The following is a 15,687-nucleotide window of genomic DNA, read 5'->3' as shown; positions in this document are numbered from 1 at the left end:
CCCGCCGCCACCCCCACCCCCCCCACTGCCCCCACATCAGACTCTTCAGCGGTGTGCCAATCGATAAACACATTTCGGAGTTCCGTTATGCGCAGGCACCGCTTGCCATGCCGCGCACGTCTCTGCGATCGCGCGCACGGACGAGCGCGTGCGCACGCGTGTGTCTTCCCTCATGAATATACTGCGCCGTACATCAACGTGTTTGTTTATTCCTTAATGCAGATCACTTTTTTTAAATAGTGGGTTTCCCCCGCCCCCGCCCGCGCCATTCCCACCAACGACACCGCCTGACACTGAAGGTTTTAAACTCGCGCCGCTGTTGATTCCTCTGATTTCTGCCCGTGACATATGAGTCACTAGATTTGACCTTCAAATTCTGCTGCGCGCGACCTATATTCCCCCCACCCCCTCCCCGGCCCTCCGCTCTCGTGCGTACGCGTCCACGCACGCGGCGGCATTAGGCCATCGCCGCTCACATTACGCACCCTCCCAAGAGAGCTCGTTGCCATTTACCAAAGTGTCGCGACCCCCCCCCTCCCTCACCCGACATGATCAAAATCAGGTCGGCGAAATGATTGACAGTTGCCCCCCCAAGAGGGCCCCTAATTGGTGTATGGGAACCAGAATGCGATTGTTGGCAGTTGACGCCTGCCAACTTGACTTTCACGTTTTCTCTTTCTCCCTTCGTGTTTTCTTTCTCTAAATTAATTTGTCCAACTTGTTAACGGATCCAAGCGATGCATGCATTTTTCACCGTCACATTTTCTGCAATTTTTATTTTTTCCACGATTGCATTGATGTGCTGTGGTTTTTTTCTTTCTGGTATTTTTACTACGGCCGTCATCGCCAAAAAGAAAACGACAGTGCAGTAAATGGCACCCTGTAATTTTTCCAGATTGGATTTAGACATTATGTCTTGACATGGCTAACAATGAGTTCACTTGTGATGAATACAGCCGAGAAAATGTAACGTTCGATCGGTAATTGCTGTATGCGTTAAGTAGCCCTCATCCAGTATGCATGAGTACTGGGCCTGACTTCAAATATTGACATCTCATGGAAAGCACATTCAGCCAACTCCCGGTCACATTTGCGACACGTTTTTTTTCTCAGTTTTCCTTTCATTCCAGCGTTTGCCTTCCCTTTATGCACGAATGTTAATGCGCATTTGTTCGCATTATGCACAGTAAAATTTCGTTTCACCGCTCGACGGCAGACGCGCTTATCTCCAGCGTTCTAGATGTAATCGATCTCGCTCTCACTCACGTCCTCGCTTCACCTTTACCATTTCCCCTCCGTCGCTTCGCTCCCGAGAGAGTGTGTCCCCCCCCTCCCCTCCGTTGTGAGTCGCATCCTTCGCTCTTCGACATTCCTCCTCGCGACATCTCTCGTCCGAGCTCGCTCGCCTGCCCTAACCAGATTGGCGTCTGACGTGGCTGTCCCTGTTATTCGGTCGCCTCGTTCTCATATGAATGAAAATGTTTGTTTTCCATGCCTCGCACACTTCAGATTCAGTGCCGTTCCCTTGTTTTATTGCGCTCGTGTTTGATCCGTGCGCCTCAGCTGGTTCTTTGCTCTTCAAAACAAAGTATTTTTTTCATATCTAACATTATCGTCGGCGTGGTAATGATCCGTTGCATGTCTTTCATGTTTTATTTCAGCCGTGCCTCCCAAGAAGCTTACCGCAATTTTAGAGATCTCTGCGCGTTCATTTTATCCGATGTGTTTTTATGTGCTCGCTGATGAATCAGTTCACGTAGGTGGTGCTTTAAGCATTTATTTTAGGTGCATACAATGAGGCCTGATTTGTGGAGCTATTTTTACCGCCATTTCGCCAAATTATGCCTTTTGAAATGTACATCCACCCCACGTTCCGCCGCTCCTCTTGCCGCAAGCGCGGGAGAGAACAAAACATGGTTTGGGGTTAGGCCCCGTAACCATTGGCGGCGGAATGCTTCCACATAATTTGTGTCAATTGCTTAATCGCGGAAAACACGTCCTACCCTCTTTTTTTGGAATGGCGTCAATCACGAATTTGGAGGCGTGGCTTGCGTGGGGGAGCCCCTGGGAGGAGGTCAGGAGGGGCCCACTCCTCCCCACAGGTCCACGAGCGTGTGGTTGCTGCCTCAGCTCCGTGACTTCTTTTTTGTTCTCCACATTGCACGTAATCTTTTCCGACAGGCTTTTTGATGCTCCAAACGTGGTAAGAGCCAGTGCAATGCCGGGCCTGCAGGCTCGCGCGCCATGCGCAGCAGGCGACAGTTGATGAAGAAGGCAAAGGAAGACTGAGCGATTGTGTTGATGGGTTTGATGAATGATCGTAAGATGAAAGTGGGGTGATAGTGATGAAGATGAATCGGGCCAGATGACCCTTGAGGGTGGTGACATGGCCTTATCGGTACCACCTTCGCCACTTGTTTGTCGCAGAGGTTGATGGTTCGCCCTGATTAATACTTTGTGTGAATTAACCACAGAAATACTGTGCGCGCCGTCCGCTTCCAGGTGAACATTAGATGCCCTGATGTCATTCACGATGATTCGGCCGTTACATGCCGGACATCTGGGTCCGTGTTTGTTACGTTTGAAAATGACCTGCAAATGACTCAATTGGAATCTAAGTAGCGTTCATCACCCCCACGAATGCAAAAAGTTGGCAAGGACCCTCCTGAAAATGTCACGAGACTCATTGAGGCGTTGCTGGGTAAACGAGAGTGGAATAACAAACAAAGAATATTTCTTCATAAATCAATGACTGGGTGAGCGCCCTCCCCACATTGTCGTGTCACTCATGGAGGTTGCTTGTTTCACCATACTTCACCGCACCAGTCAGTGTGGGTCGGTAAATAATTCCCTGGTTCACTCATCCTGGTCTCTCGAGATCTCAGCTGGTTACACAAAGTAAACTTTGCCTATCATTCTATTGCATCAGCCCACCTCACCTGCTGTGGATAGTCTCCAGGCCCTCTTTTGGTTGAATGTAACCATTTTGAACGTCCTCGGCCGTGTCTCATTACTACATTCTCGCTTGCAGATATTTTCGAAAAGCAACGGGTATACGCAGTTAGCATGCAATCATATCTTAAGGGACAAGCAGAGGGCACATTTATGGGAAGAACTTTTGAGTGCCGTTATGTTCGGCGAGACTGCTTCTCGCATGATGTGAAAACGATGGAGTACAGTCGTCCCTCGGTTAACAGTGATATCGGTTATTAGTTTTTTGGTTAATGTTTCGCCTCCCATAGGATCCCATAGTTTCCCGACTAATGTTAAAATGTTGAACGGTACATTTATGCTATGCACGCAGGCGTCAATTTCGGCCAATCCAAGCGCTCGAAAGTGGGCCTGAGCCATGCCCTCAGCCAATCAGCGACGTCCATTTATGAGTGTTGAGACCTCGACTGACTTTGTTTACATTACGTTTTCTGTTTTTGGCAGTGGAAAAAGCTCTCTTGCAGACTAGGGTCAACTTCTGATCGTCTTGGAATAGATTCATGCTTTTAACATGGCATTCCTATATTTGAACAATAGTTATTTCGGTTAACAGTAGTTTTTATGTAGTTATTTTTTGGAGAGAAACACATTTATAAGAAATACCAAGACATCATTATTCGTGATTATTTTTGTGGTTTTGTTAGTTCCTTAAAAAAAACCCTCTTGCATTTAAACGTGCACAAATAATCATCACTTCCATAGCCATCCGGAGGAGATGAAAGGTGAGAATGAATTGCCTTATGTCATCCCTACGCATGAGCAGTTAACCCAACTAATGCATCGCTCACATTACAGGCAATTTTAAGCAAACATGCGAATATACAGTAAATCAAATTCTAAAGTGCTTTCCTACTCAACGGAGCATGGGGCACTATTTGTGTCTTGTTTATGGCCCTGAGCCAGTGGTGGAAATTTCACGTTCCTATGGCAGGGACAAGTCTTCCGAAATTAAAACTGTTGTTGACTTGCCCCACAAAGTGGCACTCATTAAATTGATCGTCCAGAAATATTTGAATTCGCAGCCTTACAATATAAATATGTATTTTTTATTTCATATTTTTTTTATTTCACCACATAAGGCCCAGAAGCGACCTGGCCATAAAATGATAGCCCAATGAAGTGGCTTATCGTGTGGAATTTTACAGCAGCCAAATACTCTAAATGCATGTTTCTAAATATGGAGGAAAATTTTTGAGGACCCGGAGAAAAATCCATGCGACCAAAGGGAGAACTTGCAAACTCCACTTCGGCGCCACAAATATCAGGCTACACCCACTCCTAACAGCCAACCATCACACCCCCTTGTCTACCTTCCAGCCATCACACCCAGCCATCCTGACCACCCAGGCACTACACCTCTACGACCCCCCCCCACCGCCCCCTTGATGCCTACCAACACATCTCCATGCCTACCATCCAATCCCCGAACCCCAATCCCTACTGCCCAGCCACCACATTCTCATTCCCGCCCGCACCTCGTGCCAATGCACACTTGGGCCTTTGTGTTCCCGATCCCAGGGGCCTATTGAGGGAGGGGGGGGGGGGGGTGCAAGGGCGATGGTGGGTGTACTTGTGAGAAACAACACTGAAACCTGCCAGAACTGATGAACCAAATACCCATGAAGAAATTTTGCTTTTGCTTTGCATGAGTGTTTGGTTATTATTGTGTCTCTACTTATCTTTTACAATTCCAAATATTTGTTTTTATATATAAACGTTTCCACGATAACAAATGCTTCCATATTTATGATTTAAAAATTCTCTCGAATTTTTTTCGGAATTTTTGTTTTGTCATTTACCATTTGCATGCATGCACGCACGTTTTGTTTGTTTGTTTTGCTGTTGTCGGAAGCACAGATCACCCCAATACAATCCATCCCACCGCCAGCTCCCCTGCAGCAAAGCCGACACGTGCAGGTATGGATCAAACAGCCGAGAAAGCCCCCCCACCCCGCCCCTTATCCCCCCGCCCACCGACCTCCACCCCATTCCTTCCCCAAACCTTCCCTCCCACAGTCCTCTTCCCCAGGCAAGACTAATCGGTTTGGGCGACGCAGAACAGCAGGCTTTCCCCGGGTCCACCACATCGTCTACCTCCTCGCGCTGAATAGATGCAGGTAGTCACCGAGACCTGACGCTTGTCAGGTAGAGGCAGTATGCTCATGCGGAAGGGTGATGGTGCGGGAGAGTGAGGAAAAGGATGAGGTGGGAGTTGTGAGTTTTGTGCTCTTAAACATCCATGTACCCCCCCCGCCCCCACCACTGCAGTGTTGGCCAGCGTGCGCTGTTATTTTTAAATATATATTGTTGCAATGCATTACGCTACAAATTTTCTATGCTCCTGGGGTTTGGAGCATTGTCAGCAAGATGCAGCTCCCTATGATTACCCAGGGACCGTGATTAATGAGCACAACTCTGCAAACGTTGCGTAGCAATGTCTCTTTTTTATTTTCACTTGCTTGGGGGGTGGTTATTTTTGTTTACATCGCATAAGCAGAGGATGTTGGTTGGATCAGGCCAGGTTCTTTCACGATCACATCCACTCGGAGTGTGCCCGATCTCGCCGGACACTAAACAGAGTTGAGGCCTGGCTAAATCCTAAATGTAAGACTGCCTGGGAAGACCAGGTGATTGTAGGCTTAGGCTGCGAGTTGGATATGCGATTGCATTTCAGCAGTGGATTGAATCCACCTCTGGCGAGCTTTGAGTATTTACACCCTAATGCACGTGGTGGGTTTTCAATGGGGAACTCCGGTTTCCTGCAAACACCCATTCATGGAATTGGCCAAACTTCCAAATGCAGGTCCCCCCTGAAAAATAATCTTCAGACTCGGTTTTTTTTATATCTAGATTAAGGGAATTGTCATCATTGATGTTAAACCAAGTTTTCATATTCTTAGGTTTTTTTTGGTAAAGTCACGTAGGTAAAACATAAAAATTAATAAAAGTAAAATAAAATAAAAATCACGACGTTTCGGAGGCAACACAAGCTTCCGTCTTCCGTCTTCAGGTGGAACCGTCACAGCCACGACAGCTGTATCAAGTTTCCCATGCATACGAGGCAATATTTCACGTGGTTCAATGGATTATTTCATCTGCTGGTTAAACAAAGAATACTCACTGACCGTATTGCTTTGGCTTACCTTCCCTCCCTGGTTCAGTTATGTTTCCGCTCGGCTGAGACCCCCTGGCGGCTGCTTGCTTGTCGGTTGGTATATGCCAAGAAAGGACATATTTAAAAGTGTTCAAGTAAAAGCAGTGGTCAAGTGAAGTCAAACGAGTCGCTGACACCCACACACACACACCGAGCATTCCCCTGAAGGCCACCGCTGCCATTGAGAACTTCTCAGCGTGTGTTCGGGTGGTTAATTTCGCACTGCCACATTCTCCCACGACGGCAGTCAATACCCATGACATTTCATCATTTTGGGTGCTGCCCAGAGACTCAAGTTGTAACCAACATGTTATTTGGATTTTTTTCATTATTTATTATCGCAATAAAAAAAACTCAGCTCAAATGCCAGAGGAATGCGACAAGCGTTCAGACATTTCTTAAACCCCCATGAGATTATTGAGGGGACATGGCCACAGTTATTTTTTAACCGAAGTCGAAGGGCATAGGATGTATGTCACTCATCATCAATACATTGGGAGGGGGTAGCATCCCTGGATCCTTCACATCAGAATGAGCGATTATTAGACTCTGCGACAGATCTAAATGAAGGCCACACATAGTCGAATGAAGATCCTAACCGTGTGGCCTTTTCTTTAGTTCCGTGTCGTTATTTGGCATCGTCAGTGTGCTGCTGGATGAAGGCCACAACAGGCCACCGCCGTCGCCTACCCCCCCACCGCACCCCCACCGCACCCCCCCCCCCCCCCAAATGGTCGCCCGATGCGTCAATCCGGCCAGCACCGACACACGAGACGATTTCAACAGACGTCGTCCCGGGGGGCCGCATTTTGTACGAGCGCTGGCGCTTTGTTTTGGCCGGAAAAAAATTGGAAATAAATAAATGAATGCATACGTATGTAGAGCGATACAATCCTGAGGAATGTAGCGCCATTGAAGCAGATTGGAGACGTCGAAATTGTTCGGTGGTCCCACAGAGCAAGAAAGAAAATTCAATTAAGGGCTTTCGGCATTGAAACGCTGCGTGCGGTGTCGCTAATTTCTGCTGTGTATGACAGAGTCTCAACACCATCTGCTTCTGCGCAAAGGGCATGCAAAACAGGTGCCGTCGGATTTATTAGGGTACTTACAATTGTAAAGAGCCGTTATTTTGACAGTTATTTGGAGAGGAGTTCTAAAAGATTGAGCGTTCCACATGAATCACTTTAATGGCAACGCAAGTATGCAATCGCTCCTTGACAGCGCGTTGGCAAGGTTACGAAGGTTGCGGTGTCAGTGACTTGTGCCGCTGAATTAAAAAGAGGCGTTATTCACGATTTCATTCGATGCATAGTGCATGCCAAGAGATATTCATCGTCGTAATCCTGCAATGTTCAATCCACTGCTGGATGAAGGCTTCCACATTTCTCGCGACCCGATGGTGTAACAATCCGCCGAGCGCCTGCACACGAGCCGATTTCATCACGCCATCTCCTCGTCGGATGGGGGGTTATCGCTGTAGAAACGCGCGTACATTGTGGACGCCGGGGTAATAGTTGGCGTCGTCTGCAGTGTCTCGGTGTAGATTGCTCCCCTGATACGATCGTTGGGCTCGGGTTTGACCGGACAGAGAAGGCGGGGGAGATTACAATGGGGAGAGCGCCGCGCATTGTTCAGTCGTTCAAGTCAGAGTCACTTCTCCAATGAGGGTGCCACTGTGGCGAGATCTTAACTCCCTCGCCTGGTATACAGGAGAACCGTGGGTTCGAATCTGACCCTGCCTCTTGCTGTATATTTTGAATTTGTGTCTCTCTCCCCGTGGTCACGTGGATGACCCTTGAGGGCGGGGACACGGCCTTATCGATACCGCCTTCGCCACTCGTTTGTCGCCCTGATTAATACTGCGTGTAAATTAACCACAAAAATACTATGCGCGCCGTCCGCTTCCAGGTGAACATTGAGATGCCCTGATTTCATTCACAAGGGCTGGGCCATTGCATGACGGACGTCTGGGTCCGCGTTTGTTACGTTTGAAAATTACCTGCAAATTACACAATTGGAATCTAAGTAGCGTTCATCGCCCCCACAAATGCAAACAGTTGGCAAGGATCCTCCTGGAAAAGTCACGAGACTTTTTTCACATGATAGGCCACTTCGTTGAGCTATCATTTGAAAAAGAGCGATATAGCTGAGTGGGCCTTACCTGGTGAAATGCAATAAATAGTTTCGTTTTAGAGATTGAAGACAGTGCTCATCTCCTGTTTGCTGTACTCTTTATTTAAATTCGGTGTTTTGCTTTTTGTCACTTCGCAGACCCAGGTCACCTTTTTTTTTGCAAATGAGACCCATGCTGGTCTCTTTTTTAGTTCCCAACCTGGCTACACAAATAAACTTGACTTGTGTACAACCCTTTTAGACGGCGATGAAAATGCCACATTCCCATGGTGGGGGGGTGGGCGGCGAGTTTCTCAACAGGTCAACCACTGTTCACTTTCTCAGAAAGCAGTAGAAGTAGTCCCTCGGTTAACAATTACATCGCTAAACTGGTTTTTCGGGTAAAGTTTCACCTCCCATAGGACCCCATGGTTTCAACTAAAGTACATTTTTTATTAATGTTGTGTTTACGTTGTCCACGCGGGGCCGCCAATTACGGCCAATCCGATTGCTCGTTAAGTGGGGCTTAGACATGCCCTCAGCCAATCGGCGACGTCTATTTATGAGCGTTGAGATCTCGACTGGCTTTGTTTCCATTGTGTTTTCTGTTTTGGCAGTGGAAACAGCTATCTTGCAGACTCCGTGATTTTTTTACTTATTTTACAAATTGTAAGTGAATTAATAGTGATTGCACTGGCCCCCTAAAGTGAATTCGCACGAGGAAAGAGGAGTAGGAAAGTAATTATCTTTAAAACAAAGCAGTATTTATTATTTAGGTCAACTTCCGATCGTACAATCGTCTTGAAACGGAGAAATGCTTTTCACATGTAATTCCTATATTTGATTATTCTGGTTAAGAGTAGTTTTCGTGGGACTCACTTTATCGACCCTGGAGAGTTGATGGGCTAAGTCAAACCCGAACCAGGATTTGTACTCAACCTGGTGATTGTGAGCCTCTCGCTGGACCACTGAGCCACCTGGCTGGGGTATTGCTGCTTCATTTGGTTCACAATACAAAACCATCAAACGTGGTATTTATAGTTTTTTTTTACAATTTCATTAACCTCATAGCTCTGTCAAAATAGAGGGTGAATGTACCTGACTCTCTCCGGTTATTGCAATGTAATTTCACTGTGAAGATGGATTATCGAAATATTAAAATGGCATTACTGCCTTTATTGAAATATAGTCATTTAAAGTAATGTTTGTCCTTCCTCGGATATTTTATCCCAAGAGCTTGGGATGTCGGGGAGGTGGCAGTAGGTTATACACTATGCTAATTTTGAACTTACCCTAATGTTCATTGCGTTAACCTTTACTGAAGTGGGCTGTACACTCGCGCGCGCGTGTGTGTGTGTGGATCGCGCGTTCTTCTAAAACACTTTGAATTAACTTTTAATTCTACGAAGAACCACCTGACCTATTTAGAATAATGTGCCAAGGGGAAATTCTGGTTTCTGAATCGACGTGCGTTTCTGACCCATTGTAAGATAGACATTGAGTATCATTGTGCCACACTGACAGATCGGTGTTATGCAATGATGCGCATTCATCTGTTTTTTGTGGTGCAATACTTTACGACCATTTCTAATGTTTTTGTCCTGGTTGTGAATCGACACAAAAAAACACATGTCCTACTTCGGAAGATCTCGAACACACATTGACAGTCTGAACTTGAAAATAATGGCCAGAAAAACTATTCTGAAAGATTGTGATCAATTTTAGGTTCAGCTCAACAAAAGTAGAACCCCGAGCAGACTTAAGTTTTATTTTTAAAATCTGAATATTTGACTTGGCATACACTGTTGAATGTTCAGCTTGTGATTATTTTGACAATTTATGCTCAATGCATAATGCAGCATGAGGCCTGACATTTAAGACATTGACATTGCAGAAATGTGAACTCTGGTGATTAAAATATCTTGCTGGTATGCGTGTGTGTGTGCGCGCGCGTTTGTGTATACATTTATGAAAAGGGAAATGTGCAAACGACAACACCAAAACAAAACAGGAATTAAAATGAGCACTGGATCACGATAGGAACATTACGAATATAGCTTGCCAATTTCAACGGAATTGTAAGAAAAAGAATAGCACAGCTGTTTAGTCCTTAAGCGCGCTCTGTGTGTGCAGAACTTGCATGCATAATGAACGCCTCCTACACACTGACGCACACACACACTCGCACGCACGTATGCATACACGCGCACACAGATGAACGCACGCGGATGCACATTAATGTGCTCAAACACTCGCACGCTCTCGGCGAGATGGAGACGTTCGTTTTAAGATGCTGCAAGTGGCCGAACATTATTCATATATAATTGTTCCTGTGTGTTAATAGAATGTGGTGTTGCGAATGAATTTAGAGAATTGAAAAACCATCGCAGATAATGGAAAATATTGAGTTGTGCATTGAGAAAACAAACTTTTGATGGTGAGAGCAAAACATATCTAGAAATGTCTTTTAAGTTATGATTTGATTTGGAAAATGTATTAATAAGTCTCATCCTGACAGGAAAACTTACTCCCAAACCGATCATAAGATGCGTGAACATAATACTTACTCTAGCGTGAAAAATCGTGCCAAACGTTTTACGAAAGAAAACGTGTGATGTTTGTGATACAACTCCATATATTAAATGGCGATCGTTGCTGATACGTTTGTAGTGGATTAAACTGAGTCGCAGACGTGCTCTTGGAGGCAACACATTTATTTATCACCAACACACGGGGTAACTGCCCTCTAACAGAATAACAACCTATGGTGGTGACCACCAGGCTAACTGCACTAGTCACAACGTCACTAGCTACGACGGACTGGACCAAAGCTAGGGTCCAGGTCCACGTGTTGGAGACTCGGAGAATGTAGAACATAGACTAAGGTTTCTTCAGGCTGCACAACAACGCCGGCCCCTCTGGGGGACCCGGCTTATATTCTCTGCGGCGTGGTCGACTCTGCCCTTGGCCACGACCACCTTCCAGAATCCTCGAGCAGGATCTAGACCCGGACCACGTGACCACCCCTAGCCCACTTGGGGCTCCCGTGGAGACTTAACCCGTCACGTGTCCTCTCGGGTCAACCGGAGTGCCACGGCCTTCAGTAACCCATGGGAACACCCACACCCTGTCCTGTAGGGCTGGCACTGCACGCCGAGCGTGATGCCACCCAGCGCAAGCTACCAGCGCTCACCGAGCCCCTCTAGGGTCGGCACTACACCCACACCACGTGGTGTCCGCGATGTCGCTACAGCGCATGCCGTGCGTCTCTCGGGCCGCCACTACACAGTGACATCCCGCGATGTCACTACACATTTACAAGTCAGTTACATGTTAATGGGGCCGTCCATAAATGACGTCACACACCTGGGGGGGGGTCAGACATTTGTGACGATGTGTGACGATGGTGGGGGGGGGGGGGCGGTTGAGAAATGTGACGTCACATCAAAATGCGCAACTTTTAATAAATATAGACAACACGTTCTAATTAATTAAATAGACTTCTTATTAAATGTTTTCTCCTACAACATCAGAGTGCAGCGCCACATTAAATACTCAGTACAATTACAATAGTTTAAAGCGATTTGAAGCATGTTTTATATATTTTTTTTGGGGGGGGGGCAGAGTTTTGTGATGTCATATTTGAGGGAGGGTTTGACTTTTTGTGACGCCGTGTGACGATGGGGGGGGGGGGGGGGGGGTAAAAAAATCGTCCAAAATCGCGTGACGTGAAATTCTAGCACACTATTAAAGAGTGTGACTGAAAATATATTTGTAGATGTTCCACAGACAGTCAGACTTGTGGAAGAGTGTATAACGCCATCCATTTTTAGTGTGGGGTGGGAGGGGGGTGCTTATTCAGTCTCGCTTTCAAACAGCTTAATGAAAATAAAAAGTTGTGCCTTTATTTATATAAAGGAACTCCACCAGTTCCATTTCTTCACAATCCGTCTTGATTGTGTGAAAACTAGTTACGTGAGCAACTGCTGCCGATGTCTGCATGGCAAGTAACAATACGAATGCGTTGAATCCCGCATCACCAACTTAAATATGTATATATTTATCCACGTAGCAGGCACATCATGCAGGGATAATTACCTAAAAATGTGTGGTCTTAAAATAGTTTAATTATTTGCTCACAAATATGTCAAATTAATGGGTTCAGGTTCCATTTTCTTTGATCTCCAACTTATTAAAAAAAAGCTCCAACTTTTTTTCTTGCGAGATAAAGTCGTAAACATCACTGTTGTTGTAACCTGGGCGACTGCTTGCGGTTTCGCTGGATGCAATCAATAAGCGTTACATCACAAAGATGTGTCACATCATTCGTTTATTGTTCGCCACTCTAGTCCATTGAGACATTAAAGATTCACCTTGAAGCACCGTCGCATGCCCGTCACGCGACAATGCTTGCCAACAACATTGACGATAAATATTCACTCTCAGATTGACTCCGAGCCTCGGTACCTGGGCGTCGGGGTTCGATCCCGGCCCTGACGCCTGCTGTGTATTTGGAGTGTGCATATCTCTCTCTCCCCACGGTCACGTGGGTTTTTCTCCGGTGCTTCCCCACACACATAAAATCAACATTCAATCAGAGTATCTGCCTGCTGCTATAAATTTGCACGTGATAAGCCACTTCGTTGAGGCCAGGTCGCTTCTGAAAAAGAACTCTATACTCTTTGGTTTTTTTCGGTAAAGTCACGTAGGTAAAAAATCAAATAAATGAAAACAACTAAATTAAATCACGACGTTTCGGGCGCAACACAAGCATCCTTCTTCAGGTGGGGACAACGTAGCGAAAACACAACCGCTTAATTTTGTACCTACGTGACTTTACCGAAAAAACCAAAGAGTATGAATCCTTGCAGTCACGAAAGCTTCAAATCTAGAATTAAGAGCTCTATAGTTGCTGCACCAAGCGCCCCCCCACCACCACCCCCTTTGACGGCATTAGCGGGCAATCGTGAGTGCTACTGCCGCTGGGATAAGCTTTCTGCCAGCTGTTATGTGAGACGTTTTAAATAATGGGGCCCTCGCGGTGACTCTGCGTGTGGCTTTGCTGGCGGAGAAGGAGCTCGGACAAGCATGCTGCGGCACCAAATAGCGTCTTTCATTCGTTTACAAACGTCACCACCGTGGCCGTCTTTGTCGGTGGTGGATCTTAACTCGGCTGGTGCTAATGTGGGTTCGGTAAACCGCTCGTAGGAGAAGAAAAAATAAATTGAGTAAGAAACAACCGCAGGCAGAGTGAACGCGTGCAGCTTTATCTTCCGGTGACGGCTACGAAGCAAAGGGCAGGAGGGGTTGGGAGTGTTGGGCCCCATTAATTCACACGCGAGTCTAGGCCTCGGAAAAGTAAGGTAGAAGTAAAAATGTAAAAAAAAACAAGCCTACCTTTACCTTACTTTTTACCTTACCACAATACAATCACTCTACCCTACCTTTTACCCTTTAGCAGGTAAGGTAAAAGGTAAAAAGCAACGAGCCTACCTTCACCCGACCTTTTACCCTTACCCCGTACAAATTACCCGATTACAGGGTAATTACTGGGGTACTACTACACACGAACAAGGTTTATAACGGTAAATGCTGTAAGGTAGAGCGCTTTATTCATATAGAATACTCTCGATGATTCCAATTTTACACGCTTGTCGTTGTCGTCGTTGTCGTCGTAGTCGTATCCTCAAATCTTGTAACTCAATTTTAACCCACTTCCCAATGTGATATCGACTGCAAACTTGGTATACTTATGTCATACTGATGACAACACTATATTATATCATAAAATATATACATATTTTAAAACATTTTTTTTGTACATGTTATGTTTCGGCTTGGGTCTAATTGTCCACGCTCAGCTGACGTTGGCTGTAAATCACCACGGCCCCTTACGTTGTGGCAAGCTTTGGGGCCACTTCCTGGAGTCGTGGAGTTCTGCCATTACTCGTACATTTCATAAAAGCGTGTTTAAAAAAAAGTATTTCTTAAATATTACTTATTAAATGGAGGCCACGGACTGCGCCACGGAGCTTTTATCGGTAAACAAGGTACTGTCTTTACCGAGTAATACTTCGCGCTACCTTTACCCTACCGGGTAATTCTTCAGAGTTACCTTTACCCTACCTTTTACCTTACCCCGGTAAAAAGGGTAAATTACCTTACCAAGCCGAGGCCTACGCGAGTCCCTCGCCATGAGACCACGAGGGACTGCTGTCTTCGAGTCTCTACGGGCAGCAGTGGGGGTGACGCTCTGTTGTTCCTCGTCCTCGTCACCTCGTATTTATTGCAACAAGATCCCACAGTTGCTCTCACAGATGTGCTCTTGTCCCCAGTAAAGCCACTTTGGGCAACCCAGATCATTGTTGCAGACGAGGTTCATCCTTGGTGTCTTGAGTCGCTTTACCTGGTTACTCAAAATAAACTTGGACTCGTCAATCCACGTTCAGACCCAAGACCCTCCCTCGTTTCTTCCACATACAGAATGATTGCTTGTCGCTTACATGTGCACTGTCATCACCTTAAACTTCATACAAATATATATATAGGAGAGCACTTCCTTGATCTGCAACTTATTTTATCCGCAGCCCCAGTCGAACCCATTTTCTGCAGGGGGATTCCTCCGATTCAACTTGGCTGGAGCACGGTTTGCTGTGTGCGGTGCCAAATAAGTTCAACGTACATTCGCAAATGAAAAGAGTGGTGGGGTAAATTCATCCGAGACAGAGGAACAAACGGCAGGGGTCACAACCCATCCCCCCTACTCACAGTGCCTCCTTGTCGCGACGATCCTTGTGATGCGCGTGTCCGTGCTGTCTTTACAGCGTGTTGAGATGCAGTTGAATTTAGCTGCCCGATAAATGGTAAAGACAACGTCATGATCATCTCAACGCGCCACCGCAGAGTATCCGCTCACTCTCGAACGGAGAGAACTACTCAGAGGCACGAGGCAACCGCGGACCAGCAGGAAAGGCAGCAGCCAGGAAGTGAGCCGGTGCCAATTTACCCTCCCCTCCCCCCCCCCGTCCAAGCTCTGCGGTCCTCCATATATGAAGGCACTATCGGCCAGTTAATGAGTGCTTTCATGTGGGAGGAAAAAGGAGCACCCAAGGAAAAGTCACGCGTGCCTGTGGGTGCAGCACAGATGGAGCAGGTGGAGTCCAAATGTTGCCTTATCCCAGCGGTCCAGGGCATAGCACACCGACGCTCACGGGAAGGGAGTTTCGCGACATCTGTGTGCGATAATCCACCAACCCCTCGCTGCCTCCACAGTGCCGGATCACAGGCCGCGCGCCAAAGCCACCACCGCCCGGCTCACTATAATTTCGTTGCAACAACATTTTTTTTTTCCGTTTGTCGTGTGGATCAGCGCCAGCTTGTTCTACGTGGCCAACGATGAGGGGTAATCGTGACGCGTACAAACGGCCTCT

At 46.6% G+C, this 15,687-nt stretch overlaps 1 protein-coding gene across 3 annotated transcripts in view; it reads left to right on the top strand.

Moving 5' to 3' along the window:
- The window catches only part of LOC133347877 (cell adhesion molecule 2-like), a 118,298-nt gene that overhangs the window by 90,826 nt on the left and 11,785 nt on the right, over nt 1-15,687 (top strand). For 2 of the 3 annotated variants that reach the window (XM_061560597.1, XM_061560595.1), the window contains exon 9: nt 4,849-4,908. The exons of the other annotated variant lie outside the window; for it this stretch is intronic. In XM_061560597.1, the coding sequence (XP_061416581.1) occupies nt 4,849-4,908 (60 nt within the window). The remainder of the gene's footprint in view (nt 1-4,848; nt 4,909-15,687) is intronic. 3 annotated transcript variants of the gene reach the window in all.

The sequence above is a fragment of the Lethenteron reissneri genome, chromosome 26, assembly GCF_015708825.2.
Source record: "Lethenteron reissneri isolate LAM-NWPU_2019-01 chromosome 26, ASM1570882v1, whole genome shotgun sequence".
NCBI classification, from domain to species: domain Eukaryota; kingdom Metazoa; phylum Chordata; class Hyperoartia; order Petromyzontiformes; family Petromyzontidae; genus Lethenteron; species Lethenteron reissneri.
Note: the sequence above shows the minus strand (reverse complement) of the source record. Positions and strands in the feature narration are given on the sequence as shown.